Source organism: Meles meles, chromosome 7 (genome assembly GCF_922984935.1).
Source record: "Meles meles chromosome 7, mMelMel3.1 paternal haplotype, whole genome shotgun sequence".
NCBI lineage: Eukaryota > Metazoa > Chordata > Mammalia > Carnivora > Mustelidae > Meles > Meles meles.
This window is the reverse complement of record NC_060072.1, coordinates 85,247,930-85,266,892: the sequence shown is the minus strand read 5'-3', so window position 1 is coordinate 85,266,892 and position 18,963 is coordinate 85,247,930. Positions and strand designations below refer to the sequence as shown.

The 18,963-nt window shown below is 58.6% G+C and overlaps 1 protein-coding gene across 5 annotated transcripts in view; it reads left to right on the top strand.

Moving 5' to 3' along the window:
• The first annotated feature begins 196 nt into the window (after positions 1-196).
• RAPGEF3 (Rap guanine nucleotide exchange factor 3) overlaps positions 197-18,963 on the top strand; it is a 28,579-nt gene continuing 9,812 nt past the window's right edge. Inside the window, exons 1-16 of one of the 5 annotated variants that reach the window (XM_046010931.1) lie at positions 197-307; positions 6,214-7,320; positions 7,797-8,009; positions 13,911-13,964; positions 14,050-14,156; positions 14,321-14,442; positions 14,594-14,762; positions 15,303-15,387; positions 15,722-15,782; positions 15,891-15,967; positions 16,143-16,289; positions 16,825-16,937; positions 17,214-17,302; positions 17,605-17,683; positions 17,891-18,041; positions 18,127-18,209. In XM_046010931.1, coding sequence (XP_045866887.1) covers positions 7,315-7,320; positions 7,797-8,009; positions 13,911-13,964; positions 14,050-14,156; positions 14,321-14,442; positions 14,594-14,762; positions 15,303-15,387; positions 15,722-15,782; positions 15,891-15,967; positions 16,143-16,289; positions 16,825-16,937; positions 17,214-17,302; positions 17,605-17,683; positions 17,891-18,041; positions 18,127-18,209 — 1,556 coding nt within the window. In that variant the 5' untranslated portion in view covers positions 197-307; positions 6,214-7,314. Of the gene's footprint in view, positions 308-4,075; positions 4,205-6,098; positions 7,321-7,661; positions 8,010-13,910; positions 13,965-14,049; positions 14,157-14,320; positions 14,443-14,593; positions 14,763-15,302; positions 15,388-15,721; positions 15,783-15,890; positions 15,968-16,142; positions 16,290-16,824; positions 16,938-17,213; positions 17,303-17,604; positions 17,684-17,890; positions 18,042-18,126; positions 18,210-18,963 lie in introns of those variants that run through there. The other 4 variants (XM_046010929.1, XM_046010932.1, XM_046010933.1 and 1 more) reach the window with 4 other exon arrangements.

The following is an 18,963-nucleotide window of genomic DNA, read 5'->3' as shown; positions in this document are numbered from 1 at the left end:
AACCCCACTTCCTCTGCCTGCCCACTGACAGCCTAGAAGTCCACAGAGTGGGCAGAGTGCTGGGTGAGAGGATGCTGAGCACCGGTCGCAGGTCTTTGAAGTCAAGTGTTAAGTGAGCAGCGGAGGCAAAGCCAGAGGCAGCAGGTGGGGAGTGTGTGTGTGTGTGTGTGTGTGTGTGTGTGTGTCAGAGAGAGAGAGACAGAGAGAGAGATCATAGCCGCCGTACCATTTAGGAGGGCAGTGTGGGTCCCAGGCCTGCTCACTTCTCTGGGGACCTCCACATTCCGACCTGAACTGTCGACCCCAGGTACTGACTCCAACTCTCTTTCCCTTTCCCTGTGGGCTTGCTGTTGGGTGGGGAGGGAGAGAGAGCCTGCCCTTCACCTCCACATGGGACTAACTCCAGGAGCTGTGGGAAGTGAGAGGACTGAGGGCAGGAGGGGAGGGGGCTGACATTTCCTGCAGGACAGAGCCTGGCTCAGGGAGGTGTACAGCCTGCCCTGTTGATTTGAGTTCGTGACTGGATTGATTGAATGAGAAAGTTACCCCAGAGGTTTAATCAATACCTGTGGGTCCTGTCCTGGTCCAGTTGCGAGGACACTGGGGGAGGTAAAGGGACTAGAAATAAGGCTGTCACTTGTGCTTGGCCCAGAGCATGGGAGAGCACGGGACCCAAGAATAGGGGCCTGGAGGGTGGCCGCATCTGAGGGTGCTTCCTGGAGGAGGGAGGGTGGGCTAGAGATGGCTCGCCGCAGGGGGAGGAGTGGAGAGTGGGCAAGAGCTGGGCGCAAATGCACCAGGAAAGAAGACAGATCTGGGGCAGCCATGAGGGAGGTGAAGAGGACCCATGCAGGAGAGGGGGGAGTTCGTTTACCAGCTGAATTCAAGAAACCTCCCTTGAGGACCTTCTGTGCATGAGGCCCTGTGTGGAGTGTGTGGCAAAGCCCGGTCCTGCCATTTGGGAGATCATATTCCCTTGAAGGAAGAACCACAATCATAACTAGGAAGAGATTTCATGTTGGCTGTGGTGAGCGCCAGGAGTGCGGCCTTGCAGGCCGTGGGGGCATCTGGTTCCGAGGGCCCCACTAAGTACCTGCTTTCAGCTGAGGCCTGAGGCGCCTGGGCTTAGGGAGAACCAAGGGCATCAGGGAAGATGAAATCAGGATTCAGGTCTCAAGAGGCCTCTGTGGAATGAGAACAGAAACTCTGAGGTGGGCTCTCTACCTGCCCTTGCACGGTGTTTAAGCGGAGTGCACTGACTTTCCATTTCTCTGGAGGAGGGGCCAAGGCCAAGGGCAGGAAGGACTTCCTGGGGGGGGGGGGGTCTGAGCCACTGGTGCTGTCTCCCCATCCTGGAGCTATCACCAGGAATGGAGGGAGTGACCTATGACTCTCTCTCTCAGTCAGAACTGTAGACCCCTCTCTTTTCTGTTTCACTCTATGGACCCCATCCCTGAAACCTCCCCTGGGCTTCTCCCAGCTCCTATCAGGAGAGAGGAAATGGGTAGTGGTTCTGCTGCCAGGAAGTCTTTGGACTCATCAGCTTCCTCCCTGGCCCCAACTCTTCCTGACTGGGATCTGGGGGCAGGATTGAGGTCTGCTCTGAGACGAGGATGGGGCTTCTCTCCCTGGCCTGCTTACCTGATTCCCCACATCCTTTTCCCTTCTCAACCAGTGCTCTAGATCCAGAGAGAATGGAGCATCTCATGAGCAGTCAGGGACCCTCCCAGGGGACCCCCTTGGGCTCCGGCAGCTGCTCCTGCCAAGGGCCTAGAACATGAGGGTCAAGTAGGTGCAGAGCAAAGGCCATGGGCCTAGGATGGGTTGGAAGACTGGAGCGCTTGAGACCAGGGAAGGGGAAAGGCTGGGAAGAGGCAAGGGGGAGGAGGTAGGGTGGGTGGTCAGCCTCAGGGAATGGCTAGGAGTGGTGTGCGCTGGGGCAAAGGCAAGTGTAGGCTGGGAGTCCTGACAGAGCTGCAGGGGTGAGGGGGGAGGAGAGGTGCTCAGAGCCTGAGGGGCCGTGACTACAACTGGCCTGGAGTGGCTGCTTCCCTACACTGATCACTCAAGGTCAGATACATGTCTCCTGGTATTTGGGATACACACACACACACACACACACACACACACACACACACACACACACACGGCCCTTGAGAAGCAGCAGCTTGAGAGAAAGCAGCTCCCGCTTTATGCACATTCATAGAACAGCACATTTGCCTGCTAGGCAGGCCTGTTCCCTCCCACACAGCTCCAGACCTGTCCCTGCCTTCCCTCCTGCTCTCCCGGCCTCTCCTCACCCTCCGGCCACCACCGTCACCACCACGGGCCTGCTCAGTGATTGTTTCCTTGCCCCCGTCACACATGACTAGCTTGAGCACCAGCCAGGAGACTGTGCCTCCAGGAAATGATGGGGTGCCTGTCGTTGCCCCGGTCAGATGGCCCCCGGTCCCCAGCCCCGTCCAGCCTTCCCTCCCAGCTTGCAGGAGCCCGTTGCTCTTCTCCTGCTCCACTGCTGTCCAAGTGGCCCATGAGCACCGGGCTGGGACCTGTTGGTCCTGAGAAGGTTTGGCTCCAAGCCCATGAGTGTTCCAGCTCCCGGTCTCAGCCCCCCACCCCAGGAATGGGCAGGGAGGGGAGGTGGGAACTGAACTGGAACCACCTTCAGAGCAAGGTACTGGGCAGGTCTGGGAGGACTTGAAACCTTCCAGGGCCAGGAGGCAGAGCCCTCAGGAGGGTATTAGGCTCAAGTTCCTCTCCCTTGACAATCCAGGTAGAATCCCAGCGATGCCAAGGGAGGCTGCAGCAGGCCCAGGCTCCCAGGCAGAGCCCTTCCATCCCCTGGTTTCCATCCTGGCCCTTTCTTGCAGTCCCATGGAGGCTCCTTAGTTAAAACTTCCTTTAACCTCCCGCTGCCCATCCCCCCAACCAACCTCAGATGACAGAGCTGAGCCTGTGTTCGAAGTCTGCTGCAAAGGACAGGAGGACAGAATAGGTGGCAGGGAAGCAGTGAGAAGGGAGGGAGATGAAACCAGATGCCAGATGCCCCGGAAGCTAGATCACTGGCGGGGGTGGGGGGTGGGGGCGCGGGGGAGGGAGGGAAGCAGCCCCTCCCTCTGCCCTGGCCCCAGGGATTGGGGGGGTGGGGGAGTACAGGCCCTTGGTGGGCACCAGCTGGTCTTCCACAGTTCCCATTCATTTCATTTCCACTGCTAATCTCTACATCAGATACTGTGCTGGGCGAGGGAGGCCTGACCAGATGGGTGTGTTAAGGAGATAAAGAAAATTCCACTTGGCCCTGTGCCCCCACAGCCTGAGGCCTTGTGCCCTGCAGCCCGGGGTCTGCTCCCTTCTGGGTTCCTAGTTTAGAGCAGCGCTCCTGGCCCTCGGGTAAATGTGGCAGAATGAACTGAGGATTCGTGCAGCCTGGCACAGGACAGTGAGGAGGGCGAGGCTGGGAGCCACAGTGGGAAGGCAGTCCCCAAGTGTGGTGCAGTGAGCGCCCGGCAGTCCAGCTGCCTGGGTCTGGCTCTACCAAACTCCGCTGTGGGGCTGCAGGCAGCTTAATGCACCTCTCTGTGCCTCAGTGTCCTCACTTGCAAGTAGAGAGTGCTCTAGGCATGAAAAGTGACCTAGCACCCTGCATGTAGTGAGTCCTGGAAGAGGCCACCCTGGGCCAGAGCACTAGTAGCAGGCCCCAGGGCACAAGGGCTGAATGTAACAGACTAGTCTTCCCTTGGCCCAGCCAGAGCTGGTGGCATGGCTTATTGGATGTGGAAGCAGAGAGGGAGGAATCTAGTTGGTGGCTTAGGCAGTGGTGGGGCTCTTGGAGCAGGGAGCTGTTCGGGGGAGATGCAGAGCAGGAGGAAGGAGTCCAGACACACCTACCACGAGTCACCTGGGAAGATCCAGGAATCTGTGGGCTCGGAAAGTAGACAGCTCAGCAGAGAGACCTGGGTGGGTGGGAGAGAGCCAAGTCCAAGCCAGGGGGCCAGAAGCTCTCCTGACCCATGCACCCTCCTCCATTATTCCTGAGGGCCTCTGCAGTCCCCTGCCATCTGCCTGAAGGGAACGGGGCAGAGCTGGAGGAGGCTGAGACCCTGGTGGAGAGTTCCTTGTATGGGGAGACTGCGACAAGGGGCCTGCCCTTCAGCTTCCATCATGTGCCTCTCCTTCCCCTTTCCTCTGGAACCCGTGCGCCCAGGTATGGGGGAAGTGACTCCAGGTAAAGGCTTTTTCCCCATCGTGGGAACTGGAGATGTATTTGAGAGGCAGGATTGCAGAATGACAGAGCATACAGGACTCCTGCTGGCTTGGGTAGAACCCACTGCTCTCCATTTTCCTAGTTAGCGGGGAGCTTGGTAGGCCATCTAACCTTCTTGTGTCTCAACTTCCTCATCTGTGAAATGGGATGACAACAAGACCTATCTCATAGGACTATTGTAATGATTAAAAACTTGCATGTATATAGTGGATCAAGAGCAGGGCCTGAGGTAGGGCAACTGTTATCATTTATCTGTCCTAACACACCTCCAGGCATCTGATGACAGTCAGGGGAGGGTGAAGGCTGCCCCGGGGTGGGACACGATGGTTCCCCAAGATGTCTCACTGTCTGTCTTGGGATGTCTTCCTCAGACACATTCCCCCTGCCCCCTGCCCCCTGCAGGCCTCAGCCCTGATTAAACATCTGTTGAGTGGTCATTCTACCAGGCAGCCCTCACTCAGGAATCCAGAGAAGGAAAAACCTGGGCCCATCAGCTGTCTGGGGGTGGGGGCGGGAGAGAGCAGGAGGCTTTGCCTTCAGGTAATGAGAATGGGACCAGTGGGAGGCCCGGTGAACAGGCAATCCCCCCAGCCATCCTCTAGGTCTCCCAGGAGAGGGGAAATGAGAAAGAACCCAGAGAAAAGAAAAGCAAGGAAAGAGTAGTGTTGGAGGAGAACGTAGCTCAGGGGAAAGTGGGTCTGAGACACTTCCACTTGCATCCATTTGAATGACTTTCTTTGGACCTTGCATCCCCCACCCCAACCCCTGCAGGCATGCTCAATTTCTCTTTCCATAGCTTTCTCTTTTAGGCATAGAGTCCAGATTAGGAGAATGAATATGATGGATACACAATGCAGGACAACATGGGGGTCACGTGGGTCCTGGCACCCTGGATTGAAGCCCCAGCTCACCATTTGCTAGCTGTGTCACCTTGGCCAGTCACTTAATACCTCTGAGCCTCAGTTTCCCCATGCATATAAAGTGGGAATAAGGGTGGTGTGGGTTCACAGGGTAGCGAGCGGCAGAGATTACATACACGAAGCACTTGGAAGGCTTCCAGGCACCTACAGGCTCTCATGGCTTCCTGAGAGGTCTGCAGCTACGCAGATGTCCTGCTCCACTTCCCAGCTCCTTTTCCACCTGCCCATATAAGGGCAGGTATAGAGACAAAATGGGGGTCCCCTTTCTGACCCCACGGCTACTCCCTTGGAACTCCTCTGTAAGACCTTCTAGATCAGGTCACTAGCCCCAGCAACCTAAAACTTCCACTTTTCTCAACTCACTTCGGCATGCACCCCCCCCCCCCCCCCCCCCCCCCCCCCCCCCCCCGCCGGTTGTTCTTTCCTGCCAACAGCTAAGCTGTTCTCCCTTCTCCCAATTCCCAGAAGGAGGCGGGGGATGTGGGGGGGGGGGTGGTGGTGGTGGCCGCGGCTGGGTTTCTGTGTGGGGCAAAATTTATTCTCAGGCTCCCTGCCTCCCTTGAAAAAAAACTCCACCATCATTTCTGAAAATGTGAACCCATCAGACAACCTTGGGGTATTTGCTCAAAATACAGATTTTCCACTTCATGCCAATAGAACGGAATCTGAATGGGGGGGGGGGAGGTGGGGAGGATAAAACTTTGATTTTGATAAGCTCCTGGGTGGATTTTAAAATACATATTAAAATTGAGATTTTAATTACCATTATAAACTGTCTTCTAGAAAATAATCGCGGGTGGGAGATGGGGGCTCAGCGTTCCAAACAGGAGGGATGGCTAGTGTCTTCCCCAAATCAGGCAGGCTCAGCAACAAAGTGAAAGGGACAGAGACTGGGCCAAAAACTTGAGTCCTAGGAGGCTGGGGGCGGGGTGTGCGATTCCATTCAAAATCCTCATCCCTGTCCTGACCAATTACTGGGCGCTGCGGGTGTCGCGGTGAGGGGCCACTGTCTCCCCTCCCTCTCCGAAGCTGGAGTAGGACGAAGAGGGCGGCTCTGGGCCATCTGCGCGATGGTGGACACTGAAGCCCAGGAAGGCGACGGGCCTTTGGTCCAGAGCCTGCAGAGGACTCTGGAATCCCGAGGCTCAGCCTCCAGCCGCCCGGCAGCCGGGGAGCGCGCTGCGGACGTCGTTCTCGAAAACTCCCTCTTTTCCACAGCTCCGCCACAACCCCGGCCCCCATCCCTCCCGGAGAGCAGCCCTTCTCCGGCCTCAATTTCCCCACCCGCGTCCGTGCGTGTGTGTGCGTGTGTGTGTCTTGGGGAGGGGAGGCTCGGCAGCGGGATTCCACACGGGAAAGCAGCCCAGTCCCTCCCCCGGGCTGTTCGGGACCCTGAACCGAAACAGGAGGCAGGACGCCCCCGGCCGGGAAGCGGCCCCAGCCCGGATTTCCCTCCCGGGTGGGGCCGCAATGACTCACCTCCCTCCCCCTTCACCCCGGTTTCCTTGTTTGCATTTCTCCTCCCGGCCACGTGGCGGCCGCTGCTGCCGCTCACGACCCGTACCCCGGCACCCGGGCCGCGGCGGCCCTGGCACACAAGCCCGGGCCGCTCCTGCCCCCTGGGGTTTCTCCGATCTCTGGCTGGCGCCCGCCCTACTACCCTCGAGTCCCGGCTCCACCCCCGGCCCATGCCCGCCCCCTTCTCTGTACCCTCCCCCACCGTCAGGCCCGGCGCCTCCTCCCCGCCCTCTCAGCGGGTCCGGGAGAGGAGAAGGGGGCGGGGAGCGCAGGGGGGTGTGACAGCTCCCGCCCGGACCAGTGCCAGCTGCAGCCTCGCTTCAGTGCCCGGTGCCAGCTGGCTCATTCGTCTGGGACGGAGGTGGAGGTTTGGGGCTCCTTGCCGCAGGGGGGGGCTCCCCCCCCACGCCCCCTGCCCTCTACGCACCTAAAAGGAGCTTCTCCACCCGGCGCGTTGCCCTGGCGGCGGGTCCAGCTAGGAATTACCCTGGTCACTTCGCCTGGGGCTTCCAGCCCACACCCTTCCAGGAGCAGTCGGGGTCTCGCTGAGGGTCTTCCCCCGCCCCAGCCTTTTGCTAGAGCCTGCAGGGCTGTGCGAGCTTGAGCAGGAACATGAAGGTGGGTAAGGTGTGGGTCAGGGTGGGGAGGTACAGGAGAGGAAGCTGACAGGGTGGGTGGGGTGTTTGGGTGGGAGAGAGAGGGCTGGCCAGGGGTGAAGGAGAAGGGGAGAAGAAAGGTTTGAGCTAGAGCTGTGTTTCTGGGGGATCCAGTGAGTCCCTAGCCTCATACTGGGAGGTGGCGGAGATCCCTTCAGGGCCATGGGCTGTGGGGTGGGGCAGAAGTCCAAAGGAGACAGGGAAGAAAGGCCTGATCTCCGGCCGACAGCTGGAGACCCCGAAGCGCGCCAGACCGGCAGGCCCCAGTGAAGGTTTTCCTGTCCCTCCCCCGGCTCCTGGCAGGGTTGCAGCACCTCCGCCTGACCAGTCCAAAGGACTCAAAGGAAGTGTTTCTGCCTGGGGCAGTTGCGTCCTGGTCCAGCTGCCCCCGTCCCAGCCCCAGCCCCATGGCTCTCTGCCTTCCTCCCTGCGTCACAGGTGGGCTGGCCAGGTGAAAGCCGCTGGCAGGTGGGCCTGGCTGTGGACAACACCCACTCTCTAGGAGCGGCACAGGTGGGAGGCCTCCCGGACGTGGTGCCAGAGGGGACCCTGTTCAACATGGTGCTGAAGAGGGTGCACCGGCCCCGAAGCTGTTCTTACCAGCTGCTTCTGGAGCACCAGCGTCCCAGCCGCATCCAGGGGCTCCGCTGGGTGAGTGCCTATCAGCTGCGGAGCTAGGGCCAGGCAGTGGGACCGGAGGGCCTGGACTGGGAGAAAGAATACGCCACTGGGGGTGGAGGGGCCCTGGCTGGGCTGCACTGTGCGGCGAGCAGCTGGGCTGCTGTGTGTGTGGGTGGCGTACACAGCCGCCCCATGTGTGTCTGCGTGCGAGTGGTACTCACCCCTGCCCGTGCTGGCGTGGGGGAAGGGGATTTGTCATCGACCTGTCACTTCTGTGCACCCCAAGTTAGGCAGCTTGTGTGTTCTCCAGGTGGTGGTGGGAGGCGTGTGGGATAGGGGCAGGTCAAGGTGGAGGGTTAGGTAGGCTTGGTTGCTGTTCTGGATCTCTCACCGCGGCAACATTCTCCTATGGCGAGCCTCCGAACTGCGCCAATTCTGCGGGATCTTGGGGTGAAGTGATCATGTGAACACTGTCTGGCGTCTGGCTCTGGGGGGGGGGTCTCAAGGGAGGCTTTGGTGAACTTTGGAGACAGGAACCGGAGTCTGCCTTTGCCAAGGAGACTCCTGGAGCTGTGAGAGTGAAGGAGAGGGCAGGAGTGGGCAGAGCTGTGGGGCGCAGGGTGGGCGACGGGATTCAGATCGGCAGAGAAGCTCTCTCCAGCTCTCTCCGACTACCCAGAGTCCCCAGAACTCCTTCCCCTGAGATTTCGCGTGTGTCTATTCTGTGTGCCATGGGACAGCTTTGGTGGGGGGTGGGGGGTGCCAGGAGGGTAACCTGGGCAAAGAGGTAGAGGGAAAGCAGGAGCAGGTGACAGAATTGGGAGAGCTTGTCACCTATGTCTTTTATCAGCAAGTCCGTTTGAGTAGGATGACCACCACCTTCTGCCTCTTTTCCTCCTACCTCTTGCCCAACTGCCATTTATATTTATGAGGCTGAGTGAGAAAAAATGAGGTCTGCCAAGGTGATGGCGACCTCCTCCCCCAAATCGGAATTGAGAGGATAATCTAGGTGCCAGTCCCTAGCTCTCCCCCAAACCCTCCCTCCCTTCCTGGGTCTTCCTGATTAGTTGTCTCTTGGGCCTGGGTCCGGGTCAACCTGGGGCTCCAGAGGGAGCAGGGGAGCGGCCCCTTCTGGGCTAAGCCGTCTCCCCACCCCTCTGGGTCACTGGCTGTAGCTAAGGCTTGGAGCCTGAGGGCTGGAACCCTCCCTCCTTCCTTCTCAGGCTATAATTACTTGTGCATTTCCTGTCCCTTTCCCAGCTAGTAGACGCAAGATGGGGAGTGGGGGAAAGGGCAGGTGCCGGGGACAGTGAGGTCACTGGAGAGGATCCCTGGGGACTCAAAGACTGGGGGGGGGGGGGGGCGCGGGGAGTGGAAGAGGTCACAGACTGTCTCCTGACTCTCCCAGCCCCCAGAACTGAAGAACTGGGGTGTGTAGGGAGGCCAGAAGGGTGGTGTGAGGGTTGCTGGAGTAGAAATGGGGGGAAAGTCACTGAAACACAGCCCCCACCACCCACCGCCAGGTGTGTGGGGGGTAGGTGGGAATGGGTGATTAAAGAGAACTTAGATTTTTAGGGCCAGGGGCAAGGGCTACACCCTCTCCTGATGACTGCCTCTGGGGAATGGGGGGATGGCAGTCTCAGCCCACTGCAGCTGTCACCCTGTTTAAGAAGCCACACCTCTCAGCTGTAGATGATGCATTTGGTCTCGGAGGGGCTCACCTGAGGGAACGAGGGGCTGCGCACAGTGGGTAAAGGGTGGATGTTTTAAAGGAGTGGAGGCTAGGAGGACAGCGCTGGCGGTCATTCAGGCCGTGACAGCCTCTTAGAAAACCAGGGGGAAACCCATCCACCTCCTGAGGCCTGAAGAGATCACTTTGTGTTGTGACAAAATCAGGACAAGAGGAAATGAAAGCAAGCTACAGCAGGACAGCCTGACGTTAGATAGAGAAGAGACTTACCAGCTGTGGCAAAAGTGCCACTGGAATGGGATGGAGGGACATGTCCTTTGGAACACTGGAGAGGGAGAGGAGATCTTGTCCGATGTCTGGGAGCCAGAGAAGGATCAATTTATCTAGAGGCAGGGGCAAGGTCAGGATACCTCTGGTGGGTCTCACAAGCTCAGAGAAGCCTGGGATGCTTCCCTTAGAGTGGTTGTTTGGGGGGAGGTGGCTCTGTTCTCTAACTCTGAAAACATGCTTTCATCCAACCTGTCCAAACAATGGTAGTAGTTAATAGTTGTTTAATACTTAGGTCCCAGGCACTATTTTTTTTTTTTTAAAGATCTTATTTATTTGTTTGAGAGAGAAAGGAAGCATAAGCCAGGGGGAGAGGCAGAGGGAGAAGCCATCTCCCTGCTGAGCAGGAACCCAATGTGGGGCTCAATCCCAGGATCCTGGGATCATGACCGGAGCCGAAGGCAGATGCTTCACCGACTGAGCCACCCAAGTGCCCAGGTCCCAGGCACTATTATAAGAGCTTTCCCTTATCATATCAGATAATCTGACAATAGCCCTGCCAGACAGGTACTAATGTCATCATCTCATTTTATAGACGAGAAAGAGAGGCTCGGGGTGGCTAAGTGACAAGTCCAAGAGACTCGGACTCGTCTCTGCTAAGAGACAAAGTGAGGCTTCTGTCCCAGGTGGTCTGGCTATGATGGCCGAGTTCATGGCATGCTTTCTTTGGCTACAGATGATAACACTGACCCCCAAAGCATCACCCTTCCCCTTGCGTCCTCTCCCTGTCCCTGAGACCTACACAGCCTGGCCTGAGACCCTAGCCATGACCTAAGGGAACTGGTCTGACAGGTCTCCACGAGGCTCTCTGGCTCCGTGCCGGCCTCTCCAGTGTGGCTCTGACCAAGTGACAGGGAGGGAGGGTGGAGCTGACTTGTGGTGCTGGTGCCCGGAAGCTAGCTACCAACTCCTCTTCTACCCTAAGTCCCTCCTGTCTGGGCAGGAGGGTATGCTGTGGGCAAGGGCCTTCACCCCTACCCAGACCAGCCACTTCTTTCCAAATGAGAATCCCTATGGTGACACTCAGGGTTATCATATCAGGGACAGGGTCGGCCAAGGTACACAATATTTTTTGCATTGTGTCCGGGTAATAGACACCCATCATAAAATAATGGTTTAATCAAGTTACTTAACATTTACTAAGCAGTTACCACAAGCCAAGCTTCGCTTCGAGTGTTTTATGTTATTAACTCATTTGACCCTCATAATTCCCTTATAAGATGGGTACTATTATCATGAACTCCATTGACAGATGAGGAACCTGAAGCCCACAGGTCATGATCTCAGGGTCCTGGGATCGAGTCCCACGTCGGGCTCTCTGCACTGAAGGGAGCCTGCTTCCCTCTCACTCTCTCTGCCTGCCTCTCTGCCTACTTGTGATCTCTCTCTGTCAAAATTAATAATAATAAAAAAAAAAAAAAAAAAAAAAAATAAGCAGCCAAGGTCACACAACTGGCTGGTAATGGGGACCCGAGACTTGACCTGGGCATCTAAATTGGAAGCCTCCAGCCTTAATCGTATCTCCTGAATAGTACCACCGCTCCTGAATAGTACCCCCATTCTAAGACATTCCCAGAGCACAGGCACAGGGTAGGGACCCAGAGGGACTATGATAACAAACCCGGGCAACTTCGTTTAACACAAGGTTTTCTAAACTTACTTGCCCGTGGAACATTCCTGAGGGCCGAATTTATCTGTCCATAACACGAGGTGGGGGAAGCCCCAGGCCGTGGAGGTGCTGGGAGACGGTGTGGGGGGGGCTGAGGACCTGTGCTTTGGAACCAGACAGGCACAGTGTGACTCCCGGAGGCCCTCTTCACCAACTCTCAAGTCAGGTTCTGTCACCTCTGAGCTTCCTCCTCCCCAGCTGCGAGGCAGGAGACAGACACCTCCTTCCAGGCTCAGCACTCAGCAGGGGCCGTTCAGTAAGCTCTTGAATTTCTGAGCAGCTGTGAAACTCTGGGTCCATCTCCTCGTTTCTCTGGGCTCCTGTTGTCCTTGGCAGACTGAGAGGCAGGTCTTCAGGAACCTTCCTCAGCTCTGATGGGCCAGAGCCCCCTTCCCCTGACCCTCGTGCTTATTCCCTGGGGCTGGGCCGGAAATGGCTTCAACAAGGCCTAGGGATCTGGGATCTGGGGTGTGCCCTGCCTGGCCCTGCAGGAGCGGGCATGTCCCTTCCTAATGTGCCCTCCAGGGTCAGAATAATACCAGGAAGGGAGCACAGGCTAGAGCCTGGGTCGCGGGCACAGAGGAGAGCTGGGGCAGGGACGGGGGGGCCACCTGGGCATTTTGACATGAACAACAACAAGTCATTAGCACTCGGCACTGTTTGTTCCGACACAGAGGGGTGGCTTGGTAGCATTCCTGCCCTTCCTCCTTCCCTGACTCCTCCTCCACCTCCTCCTCCTCATTTCCTGTTGCTAAGTCTCCAAGGCTCTGTGTCTGGCACCAGGCTGGGCCCCATGACCCGGGCAGGGATACCCTAGGGACACCTAGTGACTTCCGCCCAGCCCCAGGCCAGGCGCCTGTGCGTGCCAGACCTCGGGCCTCTGCATGGCACACAGTGGGAAGATGCCAGGACCAGGCCAGGGGGTTCTGGCCCTGGGCCTGCTTGCTCCCCAGCTCCCCAGCCAGGTCCTTCTCAGGGTCCTGAGGGCATCTGGGAAAGCTGGAGACAGAGCTGGTGAGAAGGGGGAAGGGGTGGGGAGGAGCCAGGCAGGTGCGGTGGGTGGGGTGAGACCAAGAATGTGAGCACTTTGGAGCTCATGCACGGCTGTCTGGCTATCTCAAGCAGATACTTGAGTGACTGAGTTACACCGGCTCTTCACCCCGACTTCCTAAGTCAGAGAGGACGGACCATCCCTGCTCCACCTACTTTCCATCTGGTCCTATTCTGTGTAGGATCAGAGGAAATCATGAAGCAAGACGTGCTTTGTAAACTGTAAAGTACTCTGCCTTTGGGAGGGCCCATGGAGGGTCAGGAATCCTATCCAGAGATGTCCACAAATTCCAGTTTTCCCTTTGACAGAGAAAGAAGGGTTGTAAGGGGCTGTTGTAGCCCACATCCCAGGACCTATAGGCCCCGGGGTGCTGGATGGCTCAGATGATACCAAGGGCATGGAAGCTTTGTTAACCAATGTTTCTACATAAATCCCATCTTCCAGAGCCGGTGGGGCACCGCCAAGACTTCCTCCCTCTTGCAGGGTTATGGGCTAGCAGCCACATCTCAGAGAGCACAGGGCCTTCCCAGCAAGCAGCCCGCCCTCTGCTTCACAGATGAGTAATAATAGCTAACATGTACGTACAGCTCCGAGTGAAGCTGGGCTTCAAGCATTCAACCCACACTAACTCACAGAACACTGCCCAAAGCCTCTGTATTGCTATGATGAGTGTTTCATAGGTTTTATAGACAAGGAAACTGAGGCAGGTAGAAGTTAAGCCATATATTTAGGGTCACACTGCTAATACACGGAGGAACAGGGATTTGAATCCAGGAGTCCCCAGGTCTTGCAGCTGGGGATGAACCCCGGCTCGGGATTAGGCTTCTGTGACCCCAGGCTAGAAGCAAAGATGCTCACTTCCTGACCTGTCATGGGCCTATCTTCCCTCCCATCCTCACGCTCTCTCAGCTCTGTCCCCTACACGGGTGTGGTTCACCTAGGAGCCTGGGCACACCTGGGCCCTGCGTAAGCAGAACAGGGATCACATCTCCTGGGGTGCAGTGCTCGTGTTAAGAAGGAAGACAAGGGTCTGGTTGTAGGGTGGGAAGAGGTGGATGCCTGGTGGACGGGGGTGGCCGAGTAGCTAAGGTACGTGTGTTTGGAGTTGGGGACGGTGCAAGGCGTGCAAGAGAAACGGGGAGGGCTGAGGTCCATGAGCTGGCATTGACAAGCAGACCCTCCCCCCACCCTTAGACGCCGCTCACCGACAGTGAGGAGTCCCTGGATTTCAGCGTGAGCCTGGAGCAGGTACCAGCCTCAGGGGGTGGAGGCGGGAGAGGACAGCGAGCCAGGGCTTCAGGGCCTGAGCCAGCTGTGGCCCTCCCGGTCTTAGGCGTCCACGGAGCGGGTGCTCAGGGCTGGGAAGCAGCTGCATCGACATCTCCTGGCCACCTGCCCGACCCTTATCCGAGACCGGAAGTACCACCTTCGGCTCTACCGGTGAGTGGAGGCCTGGGCTGCCTCCTTGCCCGCCCCCCGTGTCTCTCCCCGTTGCTCTGTTTCACGCCTCTGGGCCTCACCCTGCTGCCAGCCTAGTTCCCCCTTCTGCCCTCTACCCTCCTGCCTTTTCATTCTCCCTCTTCCTGTCCCCTTACCTTTCGTAGGCAATGCTGCTCCGGCCGGGAGCTGGTGGATGGCATCTTGGCCCTGGGCCTTGGGGTCCAATCCCGGAGCCAAGCTGTGGGAATCTGCCAGGTGCTGCTGGATGAAGGTGCCCTTTGCCATGGTGAGCCTGAGCCCAGAGTGGGACCCTCGGGCCGGGCAGTCCTGGGGGGCAGGCATCTGGGGGCGGAGCCTCGGCGGGCCTTACTGTGGGGCTTCGTACCCACGTGGCCTCAATTTGTTGCCTCCCTCACACTTGGGCCTCTGCCCTGCAGTGAAACACGACTGGACCTTCCAGGACCGAGATACCCAATTCTACCGTTTCCCCGGGCCGGAGCCAGAGCCCGCAGGTGTCCGGGAGCTGGAGGAGGAGCTGGTGGAGGCCCTGGCCCTGCTGTCCCAGCGGGGGCCTGACGCCCTGCTCACTGTGGCACTCCGCAAGCCGTGAGTCGGGTGCCCTGCCGCCTGCAGGCCTCTCACGGCTCTAAGACTCTCTAGTCTCTCCGTTTCATCTCTGAGAAGTTCCCTTTCCTCTCGCTGTCTGATCTGGAGCCCCCCTTCTCCACCTCGGAACCCGTTTCTTCCTTCGTAGCTGGGGTGGGAGGCATGGGGTCTACAAGAATCAGGTGCGCTCAGGGGCGGTGGTGGCTGGGAGGGGGTGGGCAGGCAGGTCTGGGTTCAGGTTCCAGTGCCGTGGGCGACTTTCTGGGTAGCCTTGGACCTCTCCATGCCGGCTTCCTCCTCTGTCAAAGGAGGAGCGCCGTGCCCACATCACGGTTGTCATGAGGGCAGGTGGGATTGACCCGCGTAAAGCACTTGCCCCTTGTCCAGCACATGGTGCGCACGCAGTAGTGGCCGGCCAGGTCTGTTCATCACCACTGCTGCAGCCGGCTGGCCCCGGGCCCGAGCGCAGCGGGCGGAGCGGCTCCCATGCCCTGAGGCCTGCAGTTCATTGTTTGCTTCTCCACCGTCCTATGCCCGCAGCCCGGGTCAGCGCACAGACGAGGAGCTGGACCTCATCTTTGAGGAGCTCCTGCACATCAAGGCTGTGGCCCACCTCTCCAACTCGGTCAGTCCGACTGCCTCCACCCTTCCCCCAGGACCTCCTCTCCCTGCAAACCCCTGTGGCCCCAACAGCTGGTCCAGCAGGTGCTTCCCTCCCCTTCGGCCTCTGGCTTGGAAATGTCCATCAAATTTCTGGCCCCCAGCATCCTTGTCCAAAAATCCCTCTGCCCCTCCTGGCTCATTTCCTTCCCTTGCGTTGTCTCCTGCTGAATCCCCGGCACCTGAGCTAGTCCCATCTCTGCCCCCAGGTGCTTGTGTCCTTGAACATAACCTCCCCGCTAACCTGGCCCTTCTTACCCCGGACTCGCCCAACTGACCCTCCTCTCCCCGCCTCACAGGTAAAGCGGGAATTAGCGGCAGTTCTGCTCTTTGAACCACACAGCAAAGCGGGGACCGTGTGTAAGTCAGACGGGGTGCAGGACACTGGGCACCAGGGGTCTGGATGTGGCAGAGGCCACGGAGAAGTGGAGGGTGACCCCAGGTGTGTCTAATGGGTTCTTCTCTCAGTGTTCAGCCAGGGAGACAAGGGCACCTCATGGTACATTATTTGGAAGGGATCTGTCAATGTGGTGACCCATGGCAAGGTGAGTTCTCCCTCTCTCTCCAGCCTCCTTGGTGGTATCCGCTTACCTGGCCCCAGCCCTCAAGGCAGGACCTTGAATGGACCCAAGATTACCAATCTCCTAGGTCTCCTCCTGCCTAGGGGTTCTCCCACCATGGATCTGCTCTGACAAGTGTGGGGGGGGGGGCTGGCTGCAGGGGCTGGTGACCACACTGCACGAGGGAGATGACTTTGGACAGCTGGCCCTGGTCAATGACGCACCCCGGGCAGCCACCATCATCCTGAGAGAAGACAACTGTCATTTTCTCCGCGTGGACAAGCAGGACTTCAACCGTATCATCAAGGTACCGTTACTGGGGGTGGTAAGGGCAGGGGATGTGGCAAGGACCCTCCTCTGGAGAAGTGGTAGGGGGTAAGGGGCAGGGACCAGAGAAGGCCTATAAGGAGCATGGAGAGGTAGGAGCTGGAGAAGCTTAGAGGTGATGGCTGGTGCATGGGAGAGGTCCATAGCACGCTGAGGAGGCTCAGTGAAACTGGAGAACCCCAGCTCAGTGTGGGAGACCGTGGGGGTGGGTGGCTACAGAGGGGTGGCAGGGCACAGAGGGGTGGGAGACTAGGGCATGAGGGGAGGCAGCATAATGAGAGTGGGAGCCACAGAACGTGGTGGGGAGGGAAGGGTGGAAGAGGTGGCTCAGGCTACATGATGGGCAGGACTGGGACTAGGCAAGATCCAAGGTCATGGGTATTGAATGGAGTGGGAGAAGGGCTGAATGAGCTTGTGGGAGCCTTGTGGGGCCCAGGGAGGTGGAGGGAGATATCCTGGAACATGGGAAAGGACCTGCGGTGTGTACTGAGCACTGGGTGCGGCTTGTTCTCCAGGATGTGGAGGCGAAGACCATGAGGCTAGAAGAACATGGCAAAGTGGTGTTGGTCCTGGAGAGAGCCTCTCAGGGAGCTGGCCCTTCTCGCCCTCCAACCCCAGGCAGGAACCGGTAACACACCTGCCACACTCCGTCTGCACACCTTCTCTCTAGCCCACCTTCTCTCCTTCCATTCTCCAGGCTTTACTCCCTTCCCCCATGTCTTACCCCTGCTCGCTGGCCTCCCCGAGGTGGGAGGGGAGGGGCATCCGGGGATCAGATGCACCCCCAGAGCCAGCTTTCCCTTAAACCCCAAGGTAGGGCAGAGCTGGCGGATAGGGAAGGGTGATGTGATTTTTGATGTCTGTCCAGATGTGGGAAGTGCTATAGATTGGCTGTTTCTGCTAGGTATACCGTGATGTCTGGCACCCCAGAGAAGATCCTGGAACTACTGTTGGAGGCCATGCGACCTGATTCCAGCGCTCATGACCCAACAGGTAGGGGCAAGAGATACCCCGTCTACGGTGTGACTCATCGGGTGGTCAGCGTGGTCTGGGAGAGGGCCAGGCATCCTGAGTATGATGTCAGTGGGGGCTGGATTGGCCCATTTGGCCGGTCGGCAGGAAGTCCTCGTTCCTGTGCTCTTGGCTTGGGCGGGGAGTGCCGTCATAGGGGCTGGGCCTTGCTGGGACACTGCCCGTTGTGGGACTAGGAGAAGGGAACCCCAGTTCTGTCTGTATCTGTGCTCGGCAGACTTGATCTCTGAGGTTCCGCCTGTTCCCCTGTTCCTGCCCTACAGAGACTTTCCTCAGTGACTTCCTCCTGACCTACAGCGTCTTCATGCCCAGTGCCCAGCTCTGTGCCGCCCTCCTGCACCAATATCCTTTCAGCCCCACGGGGATAAGGAGGTTGTGCAGAACAGGGAGAAGGGGTCTCTCCCCACAGGGCTGCGCTGAGCCCTCCGAAGGACCAGGCTGCTGCCGAGGCCAGCTTGTCCACGGGCCCCGGGCATCCTTGCCCGTCCTTTGCCTGACCTGTGGTGGGTGGCCTGGCCAGCCGTTGTGGTTCCCTTGACTGGCACCCACCTTCCACGCGGAGCCCTCAGGGGGCAGTGAGCAGGAGCACAGCACCTACATCTGTAACAAGAGGCAGCAGATCCTGCGGCTGGTCAGCCAGTGGATGGCCCTCTATGGCCCCATGCTCCACGCGGACCCGGTGACCACCAGCTTGCTCCAGGTACCTGGGGGTGAGGCAGGGCCAGACTGGGCAGCCAGGGGGAGGCGAGACTACCTCTGAGCCAATGCATCTTGGCTCCTCCCAGAAACTCTCAGACCTGGTGAGCAGAGACACGCGGCTTTGCCTCCTGCTGCGGGAGCAGTGGCCGGAGAGGCGGCGACACCACAGGTGATGCTCAGGCTCTAAGTTAACTTTCCACATGTGTGGCGGGTGGTGCATGGGGGATGGAGAACCCCACGCTGATGCTGGACACTGACACAAGCACGCCGCTTGCCATCCAGGCTGCGCTGCCTGTGGCTCTGCTATTCCAGGCATGGTCCCCGTCTCAGGGCTTCAGGCTCTCGTCCCTAACACGGGGACGGCGCCCATCTCCTGAGGATGGCGTGTTCCCATGCCTTAGCTCAGCAGCACCTGCAGGTGCCGTGAGTCCTGGCAGTGTCGGCTGGGATTGCTCATTTGTCTCATTACAGTTAGCCCTTCTTACCCTCTGTACCCGCTGTTCACCCTCACGCCAGGCCTGCGCATTCTCTCTCGCACCTTCTCCCGAGCACACCTGCCATTTCCACTTCCTCCATTCTGCACGTACTTAGCCCAGAGCATCCTCAGTGCCCGGTCCTGCCGGCCCCACCCGGTGCATTTCCTAGAGCTTCTCTTGGCCTTCCCAGACATTCCCGTGGGACCAGGTGAGGTTTAGGGAGGGCTCACCTGCCCAGACTGACCCCTGGGGCACATTGCTTCCTGGAACTCTCTTTCCTTCCCGTGCTGGCCTGCGAAAATCCCAGCATGCAGGGGCTAAGTTCCGAGACCTGGCTTTGCCCCCTCTGGCTGGAACTTAGCAAGTCTGCAAAGCTCTGAGCCTCTGCTGAGGGCAGATGGAATCCAGAGCCAGGACCCCTTCCCCCACTCCTCACCCTTACCCTCC